We start from the raw sequence: 20,087 nt of genomic DNA, 5'->3' as shown, positions 1-20,087 counted from the left end.
CTTAGCAATGGCCCTCAGCAAAGATATGTCCCTGTTTTCTAAACATCTCACAGTTGTAGCTCTTCGGTGTAAGTCTTAATCCATTTTGAGTTATTCTTCATATATGTTGTAAGGTGGGCGTTCACACTCATTCTTTTGTATGTGGATATCCAATTGTCCATCACCATTTATTAAAAATTATTCTTCTGCCCACTGAATGGCTTTAGTACCTTATTGTCAAAAATCAATTGACCATAGATGTTTGGTTTATCTGTGAACTCTGAAGTTGGTCTTTATGTTTCTCTTTTGCCAATACCATGCTCAGTTTTAATTCAAATTGGGAATTATGAGTTCTCCAATTTTGTTCTTTTTTAAGATTGTTTTGTCTCTTTGAAGCTTGTGACTCCATATAAATTTGAGAACAACTTTTCTATTTATGCAAATTAGCTTTTCTGTTTATCTCAATTTTTTTTTAATGTTGAATTCATTTATTTATTCCAGGCAATATTAACAGGCCATTATTTCCCTGGAAAATTCTAACTGATCCAGTTGAATGACTCAAGGATTGAAAATAAACTACTAATTCTTGTTCCATACCAATCTGTTTCAGAAACATGTTGAGTTTTATTCAAGTATTCATCCGCAAAAATCAGGTTTGATTACCTGAATATTAGAATCACTGTCAATGAAATGTTCTTTGTTTCCAAAATATTTTATAAAAGAGCTTTAAATTCTTCATTTGGGTTACTGAAAGTAGGAAAACCAGAGGTGAAGCTCATGGAGACAGCACCAGAATACCTGCAACGAACTATGGTTTTCTTTTGTCTTAACCCTGTCAACCCACCTCTCTCCCAGCCCAGATTAAAACAAAGCAGAAGCAGTTATATTTTGAACAGGTTATGACCAGAAAAATTCTATATAGAATAATTTTTCTAAAATCAACTTTACCTTTACTTCAAAGGGGAATGAAGGGAAGGGAGGGAGGGTGGGAATGGGAAAGACAGTAGAATGAATCAGACATAACTTTCCTATGTGCATACATGAGTATATGACCAGTGTAATGCCATATCACGTACAATCACAAGAATAGGAAGTTATACTCCATGTATGTATGATACGTCAAAATACACTCTACTGTCATGTATATCTAAAAATCACAAATAAAATAAATAAATAAATAAATAAATACATAAATAAAATACATTGCCTTCACTTTGTAATTCACAATAGAGCTTCAAAACTTTCCCTACCCACCTTTCTCCACTGGATTCTTCCTATCTAAATGTATTTTAACACCATTAGTTCTAGACTGTAATACAGAATCCATGCATGACCTCACCTCCAGTATTACATCTGTTATTGAATTAAATTGGAGAGGAGATGTGAAGAATCTCCAAGAAGACAAAGTCATTTAGGCCTCATGGTGACTTAACCTTGCTTGATTTGCAATCATAAGCCATATCTCAAATTTTGATGGGGATTGTATTAAATCTGTGAATCATTTTGGACAGTATTGCCATCTTAATATTTAATCTTCTACCTATGAATACAACATTTCTTTCCGTGTATTTAGATATCAGTTTCTTCAGTGTACAAATCTTTCACTTTCTAGCCTAAGTTAAATTTATTCCCAAGTTTGTTAGTTTTTGGATGTTACTGCAAGTAGAATTTTGTTTGTTTGTTGGAGTGTCCATTGGTGGAATTTAGGAACACTACTGATACTTGCATGTTGCTCTTGTACCCTGCAATTCTGCAACATTCATTTTTTAGCTATAGTAGTTTGTTGTGGGTTTTCAGGGGGTCGAGGTTGTATTCTTTATTGTTCCTGCGTATGAGAACAGGTCACTTACAAATGGAATTAGTTTGACCTCTTCCTTTCCAATTTGAGTTTTTTTCATTTCCTTTTCAAGCCTGATATTTCCAGGTAGAATTTTCAGTGCATTTTAAACACAAGTAGTGAAAGTGTTATTCTTGTTTCAATCATGAACTTAAGGGTAAACGCTTTCACTCACCATTAAGTCTGATGTTGGCTATGGGTTTTTCATAAATACTCCTTATCATATCAGGTAAATTCCCTGCAATTCCTGGTTTTTCTGAGTCTTCTATCATGAAAAGGTATTGGATTTATCAAATGCTTTTTCTGTATTGAAATAATTGTACGTTTTCCTCCTTTATTAATTCTGTTTGTGTGTGTGTGTGTGTGTGTGTGTGTGCGCGCGCGCACCGAGAATTCCTTTATTTTATTAATGTAGTGTATTGAATTTATTTTTCTCAAGTTGAACCACCCTTTCATTATTGGGTAAATCAGATTTGTGCAATTTTATTAGTCATATATGTTATTCTTTGACATAAGAGCACTTTGTGACTTTTTACATAAAGAAGCCTTTTAAATTTTGGTTTGTATTGTACTTAGATTTTTATTTTAGGAACTCTTTGTCTCACATGAATTATTTCTTTCTTCAGTAACTTTTCCAAATAACTTCCTTTTACAATACTATACTTAAAAGACAGCAGTTTATTGACCTCAAAAAAAAAAACTTTTTCTGGTAAGATTTGAGGCCTTCCCTACATTCCAACTATCAGTTTAGGCCCTCATAGTGAAAATGACTCAAAAATTTTGGAAAGAGAAAAATCTGTAATAATTACTTATTTTATTTCATGTTATATAACCCCAAAAAATTAAAGTGCTAATTCAGAAGATAATATAGACTATAATTTCTTCTCTTCCCCCATTTGTTTGTTGGTTTATTTTTGAGATGGGGTCTTGCTATGTTTCCCAGGCTGGTCCCAAACTCCTAGGCTCAAATAACTGATCTTCCTGCCTCATCCTCCTGGATAGCTGGAACCACAGGTGTGCATCACTATCCCTGCTATGACTTGTTTTTTGTTCTTTCTCATTACAACTGTTCCTCCTTCAAATGTATGATTTCCTGTGTAACCTTGGAAGAGACAATAGGCATGTTTTGATTAGAGTCCTTTTATTTGTTTTACTAATGGTTTCCTTGGTTGTTATATCTTCTCTAGGGTGGGTTTTTGCTAGTTGATGATGTTTGATGAGACAAGGAAATACATGAGATCATTTCAAATGAATTCCAAAAAAATAAAGAAGTGCCCAAGTGAAAATATGTTTTTCTGCCTTCCTCCCTGAGAACACAGGAAGAGCTAGGCTTTCCTGTGGATGCACTGATCCATATGCTCATGACAAATGCACCTGTGTATCCTTAAGTGAATCAATTTTTTGTTCATTTACAAAGTTTCTCATATGGTAGGCATCATACAGTGTGTTAGGCGTTATTACTGCTGATATTAAAACTGACTGGTAAATTGTGAGAACAAGAAAACACTGGAAGCCAGGCACAGTGGTGCACGCTATAATCCTAGCAACATAGGGGACAAAGATAGGAGGATCACAAATTCTTGACAAGCTTGGGCAACTTAGACCCTGTCTTAAAAATGAAAAGATCTGGAAGTAACTCAATGGTAAAGCTCCTCTGGGTTCAATCTCCAGTACTACCAAAAAAAAAAAAAGAAAGGAAAGGAAAGGAAAACCATGGGGAGAACATAATTTGAAAATACTGCTAAGTTGAAGTTAGAAACAAACTGCAACTTATTTTCAAAACAGTTTATAAACTGGGCGTGCACACGTGTAATCCCAGCTGCTTGAGAGGCTGAGACAGGAGGATCTCAAGTTCAAAGCCAACCTTAGTAACAGTGAGGCGCTAAACTATTAAGACCCTGTCTCTAAATAAAATACAAAATAGGATTGGGGATGTGGCTCAGTGGTGGAGAGCCCCTGAGTTCAATCCCTGATACAAAAAAAAAAAATTATCTTCTATGCACTTAGACCTTGAAAATGGGTACATCTTTGACTTTAATCATCACTACATCACTAGCACATATTACATCAGTTTTCAACATTAAAAAGATTTCAGGTAGGGACCATAGCACATGCCTGTAATTCCAGCAGTTTGGGAGACTGAGGCAGGAAGATTGCATCATGATGATGTTTGATGAGACAAGGTCAACCTTGACAACAAGTCTCACACTTGCTTCAGAATAAAAAATAGAAAAAAGGGCTGGGGACATAGCTCAGTGGTGAAGTTCCCATGAGTTTAGTCCCTCAGGAACCCCACCATAAGTGGGGTTGATACTTTAATTGGTTTTGTTAGTTTGCTTTTGGTTTTAGGCTCTTATTAAAATAGTACAGGGCTGATTTTCCTTTCCAAAATTGGTTCATTCGGCATGTAGTGACTACAATATGTTGAATAGTCATTTCTGGACCACAGTAATTTGAAATTTGACAGTTAACTTGGATTTGAATTGAGTGACTATCCTACTTGTACTGTGAAACTGCATGTAATTGGGAATCATGAGAGGATTTTCTGTTGACTTTATAGAATCCTCTTTATATCAGTTATTTGTCGGTGTAAATATGTGAGCTAATCACTGATTATCCTATTTTTCTCTTAAAAGGAATCTCTGAGTCTCACACCTTAGTAGGTCGGCATTCCTTCAGTTTCCAAAAAAGACTTTGTTTTGAACTTCTCTTTTTGCAAAACTTCCAAGGAATCATAGGACAGTTTGAGTCTTTAGGAACCTTCTTTTTCACTTACTGTCAGCATGACCTCTTAGAGACATGGTGGTAATCCCCAAACTCTTGTCTACCACAGATCCCAGATTACAGGAATGCAGTCATCGTGGCCAAGTCTCCAGCCTCGGCCAAGAGGTAGGTGGGACCTCATACCTGTCCTTGGTTCAGCTTCTGAGGATGGTTCTGATCAACTCCCAGGAGTTCCCAACCAGATGTCAGTAGTACCCCTAGAAACCCTTCTTTCTCTTCCATGTACTGATTTTAAAGATTATCCTGCCAACTCAGTTTCTCCACCCCACCCCCCCCATCCCAGCCTGTGACTGCCAGTCATATTTCTTGAGCAAAGCCATCCAGGTTCTGGGGAATACTAATTAGCACCTCCTTCCCTTCCAGATGGGCAAGCACTTATGGGTCTTTAAGTCTGCCACTTAAAATACTGGTGAATATACCTTGTGGTTGTTTGCTGCCTCTTATTCAAAGAACTAAGTGATTTATTAACAGAAATTTATCCAGTTGAGAGGCCACTTATTTGCACATGTTAAAAGGTAACATTTTAAGAAACAAACACCCTGAGCTATACAGAGTGGGCAGCCCCGAGTCTGTACTGAGTTATGTTTAGCCTGCAGTAAGTGCCGAGTCAGGGATACAGTACTTAAAATTGGATTTTGGATGACAGAATTTCATGTGGCATTATTTTCTAGAGAAGCCAGTCCATTGGAGAGGGAAAGAACAAAAGCACAGGTAGGAATAAAGGCTTTTTTCCTTTAAAAAAAAAAAAAGGTCTTCTAAAATGATTTTCCAATTGAATATCTTATCTCTGATATATCTTATCTATTGAGTCCTGTGGCGTGATAGAAGACATAAAGTACCTCCACACTGGGCCCAGGTGCTGTTAATATTAAAGAATGAGTGTGGTTCTTAGTAAGCCATGATTTCGTAAATCTTACAGATAAGTTGTTTGATATTATCAATTAAGCCTGACAGTGTATACACTTAGTATATTTAAAAAAAAATAAATTGGTGTTGGGCCAAAACGATTATGAGACCCCGTTCTATGGCCTGCCTCCTAACCATATCCAGGCCTGTGTCACCGCCCCACATACCTTCTGTAAGCTTTATCATTGGGTCTTTTCTTGTCCATTTGATTAAGTTGTAGGAAATCTTGATGCATTTCAGAATATAAACATTTCAAACAGCTTTTCTAAACATTTGTTTAAAGGCTGATTTTTATTTATTTTTCTTTGATTTTCATGCTTCTGAGAAACATATGATATATAATTGTCCCTTGGTATCTGCAGGCGATTAGTTCCAGGACACCCTTTTGATACGAAAATCCACAGATGCTCAAGTTCCTTATGTGAAATGGCATAGTATTTGAATACGACCTATGCTACATCCTCCTGTATTCTTTAAATTATGTCTGAATTTCATATGGTTAAAACTTAATACAATGTAAATGCTATGTAAATAGTTAAAATAAATGACAAGAAAAAGTCTGCATGTTCAGTACACATGCATTTTTTTTTTCCTCAAATGTTTTCAGTCCTTGATTGAGTCCATGGATGTGGATGCAGAACCTGTGGATAAAGAGGGCGTACAGTAACCATTTTGAAGGTTACAGTTTGCTGGCATTTGATGCATTTACATGTTGTGCAACCACCACCTGCCTCCAATTATAAAACTTTTTCATCATCCCACAAAAACACCTTGTGCCCATTACACAATTATTCCCTGCCCGTACTTCCCTCCATCTCTGCCTGTTTCGATTTGCCTGTTCTGAATATTTCATAAATGGAATCTCAGTGCGTGGCCCTCTGGGACTGGCTTGTTTGACTCAGCATCTGTCCTCAAGGCTTATCCACGTGGCCTGTGTCAGTGTTGCAGGCCTGATTTCCTTCATGGTATTCACAAGTCTGGGAGAGTTCCTGCTAAATGCTTTTCTGCCAAGCATCTGGTGGCTGCTGGGGACAGCAGCTATCAGTTCAGTTGAAGTCAAAACAGCTTTTTAATTTAATGTTTGTTTTTTGGTGCTGGGGATAGAACCCAGGGCTTCCAGCATGCTAAGCACACACTCTACCACTAACCTACCACTAACTCCCAGTCACAGGTTATTTTTTTTAACTCCTAAAATTATTTTTTTATATATTTTCCAGTTCTTTGCTGACACCTATTACTTTGCATAGGCTTTCTGATTTTTCCATTGCTTTTAAGCATGTCATAATTATTCTTTGTCGTGTTTGTGTGTTTGTGTGTGTGTGTATATGTGGTGCTGGGGATTGAACCCAGGGCCTTGTGCATGGGAGGCAAGAATTCTACCAACTGAGCTATACCCCAGCCCCTGTCATATTCTTTTGATGGAAGCTTTAAATTGTCATCATATAATTATAGCCTGTTGACTACTCTTGGTGTTAGCATGTGTTAGTTAATTGGCTGATTTCACTCATGTTGAGATTTTCCTGACTTCTGGTGTGAGTGATTTTCTTTTAAAACCTGGATATTTGCATCTGTCTTTATGTCTGGATCTTTTGTAAAACCTGATTTTTGCTGATCTCTAATTGACTCTGGTAGAGAAAATGGTGGGGGAGGTTATGGGGCTTGTTACTGGGTTGAGGAGAGAAGTTGAGGTTTCCCACCTGACCAGACAGATTGGGAGGGCCATTCTCCGCTGCTGGGCACTCATTACCCTGAGGGGGATGCCAGTCTCCATGAACTTCTCCTAAGCCAGAGCACTGAGACACAGGCTGCAGATTATTCTGTGGTGTTTGGCTAGAACGAGGACCTTCCACAGGTAGTCTCACTCACCAGGCTGCCCTTTTCTTAGTCCTCTGGCTGGAGAGTGGACTTTGGTTGGGGCTTCTGTGGTCTTTTGTTTGAAGAGCCACTTTTAAGTGAAGGAGGAGCTAATCTGTGTGGTACCAAACTTTCCTGCAGAGGCTGCCATTGTATTTGACTGAAGTTTTTTTCTCTAAGAATTTCTTTTAAAACTGGCTTGAATTTTTTTGCAGGAAGGGATTTAAAGTTAGATGAATACTAAATATATTTGTTCTTTTTTTTTTTTTTTTTTTAACATTGCTGGGGATTTAACCCAGAGCCTTGCATATATTAAGCAAGTGCTCCACCAGTTAGCCACATCCCCAGCCCCTGAACACTAAACCTTAAATTTTGGGATATTTAAAAATTTTTGGTAAATTTCTTCATTTGACTCACTTTTCCTAAATACAATTATTCTATACACACACACACACACACACACACTTTTATATTGATTATGTGGTACAGACCTGCTTCCATGAAGTCTTTAACATCCTTTTCTTAGAAATATAAATCAGATTCCTCATGGGTAGGACCAGACCAATCGATATTTACTTATATGCAGTTGAGATTTTTTTAATACCACGGAAAGGTTAAACTACATGTGCTATGGTAAAAATGTTATGCTTTCTACTGAAAGAAGCAAAATTTAACTTTATCTTGAAGTAGAATGATTTAAGCCTGAAGTTAATTCCTTGACTTAACACTGTAACCAAGCTTTCTTTAGTGCACATAGGAAACCTGACAGAGGTGAGATTTCTGTCCCTCTAGAGAACAGGATTTTGCATTTTCCAGGGCTTTGCTCTTCATGTGTCATGGAAATGCCTTGGATGTGTCTTGTGTTGATAATACTGATGAGAATTTGGTATAATCTACATTTTTTCTTTTTTGTTTTTAGCTATTCTTGTAAACTGTTAGATAAGAGCATGTTTTGAATTTTTGGTGTTGGAAAACCAAAACTGGGAGAACTCATTGTGTCCTTAAGACGTGAATATTTGTTGTGTACTAGGTTGTTGGGGTTGGAAGACAAAATGAAACCCAGTATTATGCTCAGGAATCTGGCCAGTTGGGGAGGTGGACATGCTGTGGCTGGGGACCTAATGAAGCAGGGCACAAGGTAGTGAGGAGGAGGACATAGGTTAAGAGAAAAAATATAGAACATTATATGTCATGGTAAGACTAATTTTTTTAAGGAAAAATGGGGTTGGCTACATTGATATCAAACCAACTAGAGCAAAGAATATAGCTGGGGACAAAGAACATCTTTTCATAATGAAAAAGGGCTTATTTGTTCAAGAATTTGTGATAATCCTAAACATTATGAACTGGGAACATAGCCTCAAATGTATGAAGCCGACCTCAATAACTGCAAGGAGAAATTTATTTGTCCAAGATGATCATTAGCGATTCCATTATTCCTCTGACAATAGTAAATAAAACAAGTAGACAATCAGTGAGGCTGCAGAGGACTTGAAAGATCCTGTCAACCAGGGGGGCTCTACTCCACAGTTTAGAACACTCCATCCAGGGACGCAGAAGATCCATTCTTTTTGAGCACACATATATTACTAAGGCCAATATTGGGACATGAAAAACAGCTTCAAATTAGTAATGATTTAAGACATACAAAATAATTTCTGTGGCCACACTGGAATTAAGAATAATTCTAATAATAGAAGTCTTGAGTATGTGGTAACTAACTCACACACTTCTAGATAACACATGGGTTGAAGAAGAAATCAAGAAGGAAATCAGAAAGTATTTAGAACTGAATGAAAATGAAAACACAGCACATCAAAATTTGTGATTAAAACTCTACTTAGGGAGAAATTTGTAGGACTAAACACTTGTAATAGAAAAGAAGATCTCAAATCAGTGATCTCAGCTTGTACCTTAAGAGACTTTCTAGAAAAAGAAAAGCAAATAAAAAACAAAATAAGAGGGGCTTGGGATCTAGTTCAGTGGTAGCATGCAAGACCCTGGTTTCCATCCTCAGCACCCAAGAAGAAATAGTAGAGGGAAAAAAAAACAAAGTCAGCATAAGAAAGAAAATAATAAAATTAAAGCACAAATCAGTAAAATAGAAAATAAACAGTAGAGAAAAGCAATGAAACCTGAAAGCCAGTTATTTGAGAGTAAAATTGATGAGACCTTTTCCAGTCAGTCAGGAGAAAGAATAAAGATTACCAGTACTGGGAATGAGAGATACCACAAACTACAGGTATTAAAAGGATAATAAGAGAATACTATATTAAATTTATTCCAGTAAATCTGCAACTTAGGTGAAATGGACAAATTGCTTGAAAACTACCAAAACCTTCTCAAGAAGAACCAGGTAACGTGAATAGCCTATACTTACTGAGGAAAGTGAAGTGAAAACCTTTACAAAGAAAATTCCTTTTTTGCCTTTTTGGAGATGCAGCCCAGTACACAATTGCTCTGCCACTGAGCTACACCCCCAGACCCCCAAAAGAGAAAATTCTGAGGCCCAGATTTCAGTGGTGAATTCTACCAATCACTTAAGAAAGAAAGAATACTAATTCTACGTGAACTGTTACAGAAGATGAAAGATTCCAGCTCATTCTTTGAGGCCATCATTACCCTGATAGGAAAACTAGACACAGACATACAAGAAAAGAAAACTACAGATTGATATCCTTATGACCATAGTTGTAAAAATCCTAAGCAACGTTTTAGCAAACTGAATCCAACAATATATAAAAGGTCAGTGCATCCTAACCATTTGAAGTTCATCCCAGGAACATAAGGTTAGATTAACATTTTTAAAAATTCAATAAATGTAGTTCACCATGTTAACAAACTAAAAAAGATAAACTGCATCATTATCTTAGTAGACTCAAAAAGCTTTTGGCATAATTCAACTCTATTTGAATGGGATAATTAAGTTCTATTCCTGATGAAAACTTTTAAGAGAATCTGAAAAACTGACGGCCAGCATCACACTTACTACTGAAAGATTGATCAATTTTCCCCTAAGATCAAGAATGAGGCAAGATGTCTATGATTTGCGGTTTGCTGTTACTCTTTTTTCTTTTATTTTTTTTTTTTTGGGGGGGGGGCAGTGGGCTAGGTAACAGGGATTGAATCCAAGGACCTCATGTACACTAGGCAAGTGCTGTACTACTAAGCTACATCTCCACTTCCTAGGCAATTATATTTTTGGATATGACACCAAAAACTCAGTTCGTGAGAGAAAAAAGTTGGTCATATCTTAGAGTATCCTAGTATATCCTAGAGTGTATGTTAACATAAGCAAAAAGTTTTCATTTTAAAAAGCTATTCACCATAGTGTTATATTTCACGCAAAATAGGTGGTTTAGCGGAGGACAGAGCATGGTAAATTATGTTGGGTCAGTAGAGCTAATTATACCAACAAACAACCTGTTAAAAAAAACTGGCAAGGGATAAACAAATTTTTTAGCAAAAAATATATATGGATGGCAGGTAAGAACATGACAAGATGCTGAATGCCATTAGGAAAATCCAAATTAAACCAGCATGATGTACCACCACACACTTTTGGAATGGATTATATTAAATGACTGGCCATATCAAGTGTTGCTGAGGATGTGGAGGAACTGGAACTCTCAATACTGCTCATGGGAATGTAATATGGTATAACTACTTTGGAAAACAGGTTGGCCATCTTTCGAAGAGTTAAATATATTGTTACTATGTGTTCCAGCCATTCCTTTCTTAGGTATTTACCCAAGAGAAATGAAAGCATATGCCTATACAGAGGTCAACCCATGAATGTTCTTAGCAGCTTCATTTGCTAAAACAGCTGGAAGCAACCCAAAATCTATCACAAAGTAAATGGTTAAGCTGCAATATATTCATACAGTGGAGTATTACTCGGCATTGAAAATAAGGAGTGAACTCTTGATAAAGACAGTATAACATTATGTTAAGTGAAAGAAGTCAGACAACAGAATACATACTGCGGAATTACAAAGAAACACAAGAATATGCTCTACAGTGATGTAGAGTTCATTGTCTTCAGTGTGCTAATGCTTCTGTGGGCGTACATATATCAACACTTATGAGATTGTGCACTTTAAAAGTGCAGTTTCTCATATCTCCATCATACTTCATAAATCTATTTAAAAATTAATGCATAATACTTTGACAAATATTTGATGTGCTATGTCTCATGTGGTTTTGAAAGGAAGGTAAGTAGCATGAGTAGTGACAGGAGAGGAACTGAGGCTGAGAGGCAATTACCTAACATAATCAGGCTGTCTTAGTGATTGATTGCAGGTAAGACCAGGCTGCCACCCACCATTTGTGCCTACAGCCAGAGGGGCACATCTGTTATGGTCTCTCCATACTTAATCCTGCATTCAGATATTCTGGAGGTTATTTTATTCTCTTTTTATCATTATTCCTTTGAAAACTGCATCTAACTTGTGTCCTCAGGATGCCCCCCCCCCCCAATACATGGGCAAAGAACAGGTGCTACATGAGTTTTGATTTTGCATCTAATGCTTTTCCTCAGGGCACAGTCTTTTGCTGAGCGCCTCCGCCTGGGAATCGCTGTGATTCATGGAGAAGCACAGGATGCTGAGTCAGACTTGGTTGATGGACGGCACTCCCCACCCATGGTCAGGAGTGTGGCTGCCATCCACCCCAGCTTAGAGATCCCCAGTAAGTGCTGCAGCATCTCTTTGTCACTTTCCCCTGATTGTATAGCTAACTGAAGTGTGCTATTTGTTTGTTGTTTTTTAATGTGAACTTTTCTTTTTGTTTTTTGGATTGGCATAAAAGCTGATTCATGCCTTTCCTGGCTTCACTATAATGATGCACTTTTGCAGGCCTGAGTAGTAGAGCCCTCTAAAAGCAGTTTATCCTGTCATTGCAAGGCCTAGGAAGATGTTCAAACTCTTTAAACTCCATGTGGTACTTTAGGAAATTTCATTCATTCATTCAGCAGTATACCTTAGAGTGTACTTTAATGAAAGTGAAAAGCTTATTATTACATAAAAGTTATTCACCACAGTATTATATTTTATGCAAAATTTTGGACATGTTTAATTGATCTAGCAGAGGATAGGGCTTAATAAATTATGTTGTGTCGGTGTGGCTAATTATGCAGCCTGTGAAATAATCAATTCCACCTGGAAACAAGGAAATCTGAGCAATGTAAGTGAATAAGGCAGCATACAAGATTGTATATCGACCCATCTTAGCTCAGGCTGCTGTAACAAAATGAATCAGGAGGGATGCAGCCATGAGAGCACACCATTTCACCTTCAACCCCCACCCCACCCCTGAAATTTACAGCCACCTCATTGCAAAATACAATGCATCCCATCCATGGTGCCCAGTGTCGACTCCAGTTAAATCTTAGCTTAGTTTTGGCATTAAGTCCCCAAGTCTCACGCAAAATCACTTACTCAAATATGAATGGGAGTCATCTGAAGCAAATTTCACTCCAGATGTGAACCTGCAAAGTTAAGCAGGTCATAGGTTTCCAAGCGTAGTGGTGGGACAGACTTAAGCTGCACATTTCCCTTCCAAAAAGAAGAAACAGACGAGAGAAGGAACAGGTCCCGACCAAGCCCAAAACCCAACAGGGTAAGCATCATTAAATCTTAAGTCTCCAGAACAATCTTTTCTGACTCCATGTGCCACCTTCCTGACACACTGTGTCTGGACTGGGCCTGCAAGGCCCTGGGAGGCCCCACTCCCACATCCTTGCTGGGTGGCCCCTCATGGAGTGTTTCTCCCATGTCGCCCGCTTCTCAGGCTCAAGCTGCATGCTGGTGGCTCTAGCAGTCTGGGGTCTCAGGGGCAGCCCTGCCCCCATGACTCCACTGGGCATTGCCCTAGTATTGGCTCTCCATGGCAGCACCACCCCTGTACCTCTTTTCTGTCTGGGCCCCAAGGCTCTCCGGGGCATCCTTGTTATCTAGGTGGAGGCATCCACGCCTCGCAGCACATACCCTCTACAGCCATGGAGACGTACTGCACAGAGATGCCCCCGTGGTTTACTGCCCATGCCATCCAGAGGAGCGTCCTGAGCCACTGATAGGGCAGTCCAGCAGCACTGCTCCAGGATGTGGGCAGCAGAGCCTATAAATCATCCTGCCCCAAGGTGCTTGAGTTCCATTGTGTCATTGTGTCACACTGTTCATTCATCATTTCATAGAGACTTGAGTTGTTTCCACCTTTGGGAGGAAAGGCTGCCTTGTGCATTCATGTACAAGCGCCTGTAGGCACATAGCTTCCCTTGCTCTTGGTTTATGCTGAGGAATGGGACTGGTAATTAGTAATTCTGTGTTGAACTTTTGGGGGAACTCCCAGGGTACCATTAAAATGGTTAGGATTAGGGTTAGCAATGCACAAGGGTTTCAATATCTCTAATGCTTAGTGCTTATTTTCTGATTTTTTAAATTATTATTATCACTGTCGTAGTCAGTGTGAAATAGCATCTTATTGTGATTTTGGTTTGCTTTTCCCTCATGACTAATGATGTTACATACCTTCATGTTTTCAAGTATTTGTATCCTTTGTCCAATTTTTAATTGGGTTGTTACTCTTTTTTTTTTTTTAATTCTTTATTTATCCCAGTTGTTCTTTATGAAATTAGGGAAGTTCCCTTTTCTTCCTAGTGTGTGGGGAGTTTTTAATTATGAGACATTAACTTCTTGAAGACTTACTTTTTAATAATAAATACAACTTTGCTGTATGTATTTTATTCTGACCAGTGCTGATTCCTAAAGAAAAGCCCCCGATCACAGTCGTTGGTGACGTTGGAGGAAGGATTGCCATCATTGTGGTACGGAGACCTCTTTTATTATTATTATTAATTGGAATATGTACTATTGTTATGCTGTTGACTTATTAACTGTGCACATATATGTATGATGGTGCAGCCAAGTAAGTAAAGTACAAAACAAAGTTGATTATAACTGTTTTAAAACACACACTAGGAGCTGGGGATGTAGCTCAATGATAGAACACCTATTTAGCATGCAGGAAGCCCTGAGTTCCACTCACAGCGTCACACACAAACACATAAACAAAAACATATCGTTTTATATGTTATAAAACCAATGTACACAAAGGGTGTACTTACTGCCTGTGTGGATAGTTTTAAAAAGACTAGAACGAACACCTGGTTCTCACTGCTCCACTTGAGAGAGCCATGTAGCAAGGTGCCCTGGAATCCTTGCCTGGCCTTTCTCTAGCCTCTTTCTTCTCCCATTCTCAGGTTGTCACTAGCCTGAGAATCATCAGTCCTTGTCCTTGCTTATCTTTACAGTCTGCATAACAACGTGTATCCCTAAATGCCATATTATTTTGCTCTGCTTGTTGACATGACTTCAGTTGATGTCTCTGTATACTCTTTTGTCCAGCACTGTTTTTTGAGCTTCACCTGCCTACTGACGTGGAGTTGCACGTTCTTTTTTTCACTGCTGGATGGTGTTACAGCACTGAGCATACAGTTTTTTTTCTATTTCCAAATAATATTTGAACATTCTTGTACCTGTTTCTGAGTGCATCCATGTGTCAATTTCTAGGAGCCTGGGATTGAATTGATGAGCCTGCTGCATGCACACTTGGAACTTTACTAGTGCTGCCCAGTATTTCCAAAGTGGTCGCAACAATTTTCCCAGCTCCTCAAGGGGTACCCCGTGTCTTCCCCAGTTCTTGGTGATTTTGTTTGTTCCTTTTTCAAATTAAAAATTTATCTCCAGTACAGGGTAATAGCTCTCTGTTAATTTATTATTTAATTGGCAAGAGCTATAATAAATCACTCTGAAGTAATTATAGAGTCATAGGAAGTAGGGGAAAAAAACGTGCAGGGAGGTTCTTTGTACTCCTGAACCAGCTTCCTCTTCTTGCTGAATTATGATACAGTAACACAACCTGAAATTAACAGTACTATGAGGCACACAGCTCATTTTATTTATTTTTGTGGTGCTGTGGGTCAAACACAGCACCATTAGATAGCACCACTTTCATGTCCTGTGTGCACGCACGTGCACGTGTGTGTGTGTGTGTGTGTGTGTGTAACCACCACTGCAGTCAAGGTACAGAGCTATTCCATCGTCACAAAGTTCCTTGATGCCACCCCATCATGGTTGCACCTTCATCTTCTCCCATCTGATCCCTGACTCCTAGCTATCACTGATCTGTCCCCGCCTCTATAATTCTTATTTTAAGAATGTCATATGCATGAAATGTATAGTTTATAAACTTTTTTTGAGATTGATTTTATTTTTATTAACATGATTCCTTTGGGATCGCTCCAAGTCATTTTGTATTTTAATAATTTTTTCCTTTTTATTGCTAGGCAGTATTTCGTGATATGTAGGTATCATTGTTCAACTGCTTATTGAAGGACATTTGAGCTGATTTCAGTTTTCAGGCATTATAAATAAAACTGCTATGCACGTTCCTGTATGGGCTTCTCTGGGTTAATGCCCACAGTTGCATTTGCTGGTTTGCATGGTGGTTGCCAGTTTAGTCTCACAAGATACTGTTTTACCAAGAGAACTTTTAAGTGATATCTGTATTTTTTGATCATATTATTATCAGTCTACATCTGAAAAGAGTAATACATGTAAAATAAATACGTGAATATTTATTCAACTCTAGACAATGCTTGATACCATAAAAGAACTCCAGGAACCTGTGGTCTATACATTAGAAAGCATTTGATAGGATGTCTTATTATTAAAAACTGCAATCATCATTTGTTTTTCCCATTGTAAAAGCATATAAAAAAGCATATTTCTCATACGCTCAGTGAAGAAAATTTGGAAAATAAGGAAAAATGGCAAGGAAAAAACTGAGGGATAGAGGCACAGTTCCATTACCTTGAGTAAAAAGCATCTTCAAACAATTTCCCTCTGCGTTTAAAAAATCATCCAAGACACACCTCAAGCACCTGCACTGAAGAAAGGGTATGGCTCTGGCCAGTCACATACAGGGATGGAAACAGCCCTTTCCCCAATGAGCCTAGGTTGTCGAGACTGCAGCCCTGGAAATAATGAGTGCTGTTCAGGAGGCAGCTTGTGGTAGAGGCCTGGAGAGACATTGTGGGGCCTGGTGACATGACACCTGCATGTGTTAAAACTGAACGCGGAAGATCTGTCACATACACTTAGGCAGCCCCTTTCCTTTGGTTGTCTAGCCCACCCTTGCAAGTGTTCATATGCCCTTTGCTCCACCTGTGATTTGACAGGATGACATCATCGATGATGTCGACAGCTTTCTTGCTGCAGCAGAGACCCTGAAGGAAAGAGGTGCATATAAGATCTTCGTGATGGCGACTCATGGTTTGCTGTCTTCAGACGCACCCCGGCTGATTGAAGAGTCTGCCATTGATGAGGTAATGGGCCCTGGTTAATGTGGGTGCACTTGCCCGGGCATTGGCATCTCCAAAATCTGAGGCACAGAGAGTTGGTACAAGAGGATGCTCATTTGTGCTAAAAATGAATTTAAACATGGGTTAAAGTTGCATTTCATTGACTATAAGCAGCTTGAATACCACTTTTTTTAAAAAATCACAGCTTTGTGACATAAAATTTGCATATCATAGAATTCATTCACTTAAAGTATATAATCTGATGGTTTTTAGAGAATCCAAAATTGTGTAATGATTACCACAGAAGTGAGATCATACAGTATGTCATCACTTGAGATTAGCTTCTTTACTTAGCATAATATTTTCAAGGTTCATTCATTTTGTAGCATGGATCAATACTTGGTTCCTTTTTATGACTGAATAATATTCTGTGGTATGTGCTACATTTTGTTTCTCCATCAATTGCTGGAAACTTGAGTTCAGTTTGTACTTTTTTACTATTATGAACGATACTTCTATGAACCCTGATATGTAAGTTTTTGTGTGGATGTGTTTTCAGCTCTCCTGGGTACATATTCCTAGGAGAGAGATTGCTAGTTTATATGGTAACTTAATATGTAAACTTTTAAGGTGCTACTAGACAGGTTTCTAAAGCAGCTTAAGCAACTCACAGTCCTAACAGCAGTGAGGGGGCTCCAGTTTCTCCACATCCTCCCCAGCACTTGTTATCATCTGTGTTTTTAGCCATAACTATCCTAGTAGGTGTGAAGTTATCAAATCTTAACCCAAGAGACACGGATAGCTTCACGTTGATTGGAAAGCTTATTGAAAGGAGGGGAGACCACTCCACCCCCGTCCTGTTAAGTAGGACCTCACATATTTGAAAATGCATCACATTTTCAGATCAAGCCATGAAGCTGCTTAGCTTTTAGTTTTCAATTGTTTAGTGTTCTTTTCCTTTTCTGCAGTGCTGGGCATGGAACATAAGGCTCATACATGTCAAGCCTGCTCTCTTATCACTGAGCTACACCCCCAGCCCCAGAAGCTACTTGACTTTCTGATGCTCTTGGTTTTTCCTCTTGATTCTTAGGTGGTGGTTACCAATACAATTCCACATGAAATTCAGAAGCTTCAGTGTCCCAAGATCAAAACTGTGGATATCAGTATGATCCTCTCAGAAGCCATCCGTCGCATTCACAATGGAGAGTCTATGTCCTACCTTTTCAGAAACATAGGCTTAGATGACTAAAAGGCTGTCCTTTTTAAAACTCCCAAGGGCCAAACTGGAAGCACAGGCATGAATGCTGTGAGGACCCTTCTGGCTAGGGCTGGATGTACTTGACGGAACCCTGTGCTGCTGTTCCTCACCCCTCCCCCCACCCCTCCCCATGGATTCCTGGGAAGACAGACAAAACTTTTTATGTTGGGTTGGGTATTTGAGTTTTGGGAGCAATTTTTATAAAAGAAAAACTATTCTCCTCTTAAATAAGTTAAAATGTGGTTGTTTTTAGTGTAACTATTAAAAAAAACTTTGGAATAAGATTTTTAAGCCTACAAACAGCCTTTTTCCAAAGTTGTTTGAGCCAAGTGTCCAAAAATGTTCAAATAATTTACTCTGATACCTGCAATTGAAAAGCCAAAAAGATTATACTGTTGACTCAAGTAAATGATGTTTTTAGAAATGCTTTTATAGACAAGCATATGGAATATGTGGTTGTATTTATTTTCTGCAACAAAAGAAGGAATAAAAATATGTGTTTGTGTGTGTTTTTTAAAATTGTGTCTGGGCAGTTGTTCTATAACTAAAATAAAATGTAAGCAGAATATATGTGCTATGGATGCTGAAATGTTCATCAGCTTGTTAAGTTTTCTGCATAAACTTGCAGAAGGTGCAGTAGCCTCCTTGGAGGTAGGTAGCCTCTTAGCAGGGCAGTGCTCCCTATTCTGATGATTGATTGGAGACCCTGCAAGTTGTGATGTGAAATCACTTGACTGAAGCAGGAGAAGTTTGAATCTTAGGGCAAAATGTGATGGAGGGGGCATGAGCAGCCCTCTGCATCTGGCTTTCCTCCTTTACTAGAACATAACCATTCTTGCATCAGTATATGCCACTGCAGGCCCGGGGGGGGGGGGGGGGGGGGGGTGACATGCTCTGAGATAGGGGAGCATAACAAATGGTAAATAATGGGAACTTTGTCCATGTCAAGGGTCTACAGATTGTCTAATTTTAAAGTTTCAAGTTTAGAACTCCGACCTTCTCCCTTAGAGTATAGCAGACAGGCTTCTAAGGAATGCTGGGACCCCAGAGGTAGGCCAGTGGATGAGGATTTCCCTTAGGCTGCTCACTCAGTGGCACTCCCAGCCAATCCAGGGAGGAAGCATAGACTTTCTTACAAGAAAGAGAAACCTTTTTTTCTGCCTGTCTTACAATCTGGACTAAAATAGCAGTTGATTTAGCACAAAATTAAGATGAGTCACTGTTTTCCATAGTGGGGTTTCTCAGTGACCCTCAGAAAGCAGTAACTCAGGTTTGCCAGAGCAAGCCTGGAATCCCATGTGTGCAGAAGCACTGAAGACTTAGAAGCTGCCCTGAGCATGTGATGGTCACTCACCTCCTCCAACACCAAGTGGTGCCCACCTTGCCATTTTAGTAAAAAAATAAAAAGCCGTGGCACATGCCGCGTAGTCCCAGCAGCTCAGGAAGTTGAGGCAGGAGGATTGTGAGTTCAAAGCCAGTCTTAGCAATTTTTGTGAGACTGTCTCAAAAATAAAAAGGGCTGATGATGTGGCTCAGTAGTTAAGCGCCTCTGGGTTCTATCCCTGGTACCAACAACAACAAAAAAAGAGCTTGGAAAATGGTGTTTCAACCCCCCTAAGTTTTCAAATTCAGTTAATGATAGAGCCATTAACTTTGAAGAAGTGCCCTTGCCTTTATGAATATGTCCCTAGAAATTGAAAACCATGATCTTCACAAATAAATGGGATTTAAGAATACTACATTGGGATAATAGGAACATATCTCAATATTGTAAAAAGCTACCTATGCTAAGCTCAAGGCCAACATCATTCTAAATAGAGAAAGTTGAAAGCATTCCCTCTAAAACGTAGAACAAGACAGGGATGCCCTCTTTCACCACTTCTATTTAACATAGTCCTTGAAATTCTAGCCAGAGCAAATTTAAAGGGTAAAGATAGGAAAGAAGAACTCAAACTTTTTATCACTATTTGCTGATAACATGATTCTATACTTAGAGAATCCAAAAAATTCCACCAGAAAACTTCTAGAACTAATAAGTGAATTCAGCCAAGTTTCAGGATATAAAATCAATACCCATAAATCAAATGCAATTCTATATATCAACAATG

General features: G+C 38.6%; 1 protein-coding gene across 10 annotated transcripts in view; it reads left to right on the top strand.

The window, feature by feature from the left end:
* Positions 1 to 18,498, top strand: part of Prpsap2 (phosphoribosyl pyrophosphate synthetase associated protein 2) — a 41,097-nt gene extending 22,599 nt beyond the window's left edge. For all 10 annotated transcript variants that reach the window (XM_027922295.2, XM_027922291.2, XM_027922292.2 and 7 more), the window contains 5 exons: positions 4,650 to 4,705; positions 11,901 to 12,049; positions 14,113 to 14,183; positions 16,599 to 16,745; positions 17,812 to 18,498. In XM_027922295.2, coding sequence (XP_027778096.1) covers positions 4,650 to 4,705; positions 11,901 to 12,049; positions 14,113 to 14,183; positions 16,599 to 16,745; positions 17,812 to 17,970 — 582 coding nt within the window. In that variant the 3' untranslated portion in view covers positions 17,971 to 18,498. The remainder of the gene's footprint in view (positions 1 to 4,649; positions 4,706 to 11,900; positions 12,050 to 14,112; positions 14,184 to 16,598; positions 16,746 to 17,811) is intronic.
* The last annotated feature ends 1,589 nt before the right edge of the window (positions 18,499 to 20,087 follow it).

This window comes from Marmota flaviventris, chromosome 17 (genome assembly GCF_047511675.1).
Source record: "Marmota flaviventris isolate mMarFla1 chromosome 17, mMarFla1.hap1, whole genome shotgun sequence".
NCBI classification, from domain to species: domain Eukaryota; kingdom Metazoa; phylum Chordata; class Mammalia; order Rodentia; family Sciuridae; genus Marmota; species Marmota flaviventris.
Note: the sequence above shows the minus strand (reverse complement) of the source record. Positions and strands in the feature narration are given on the sequence as shown.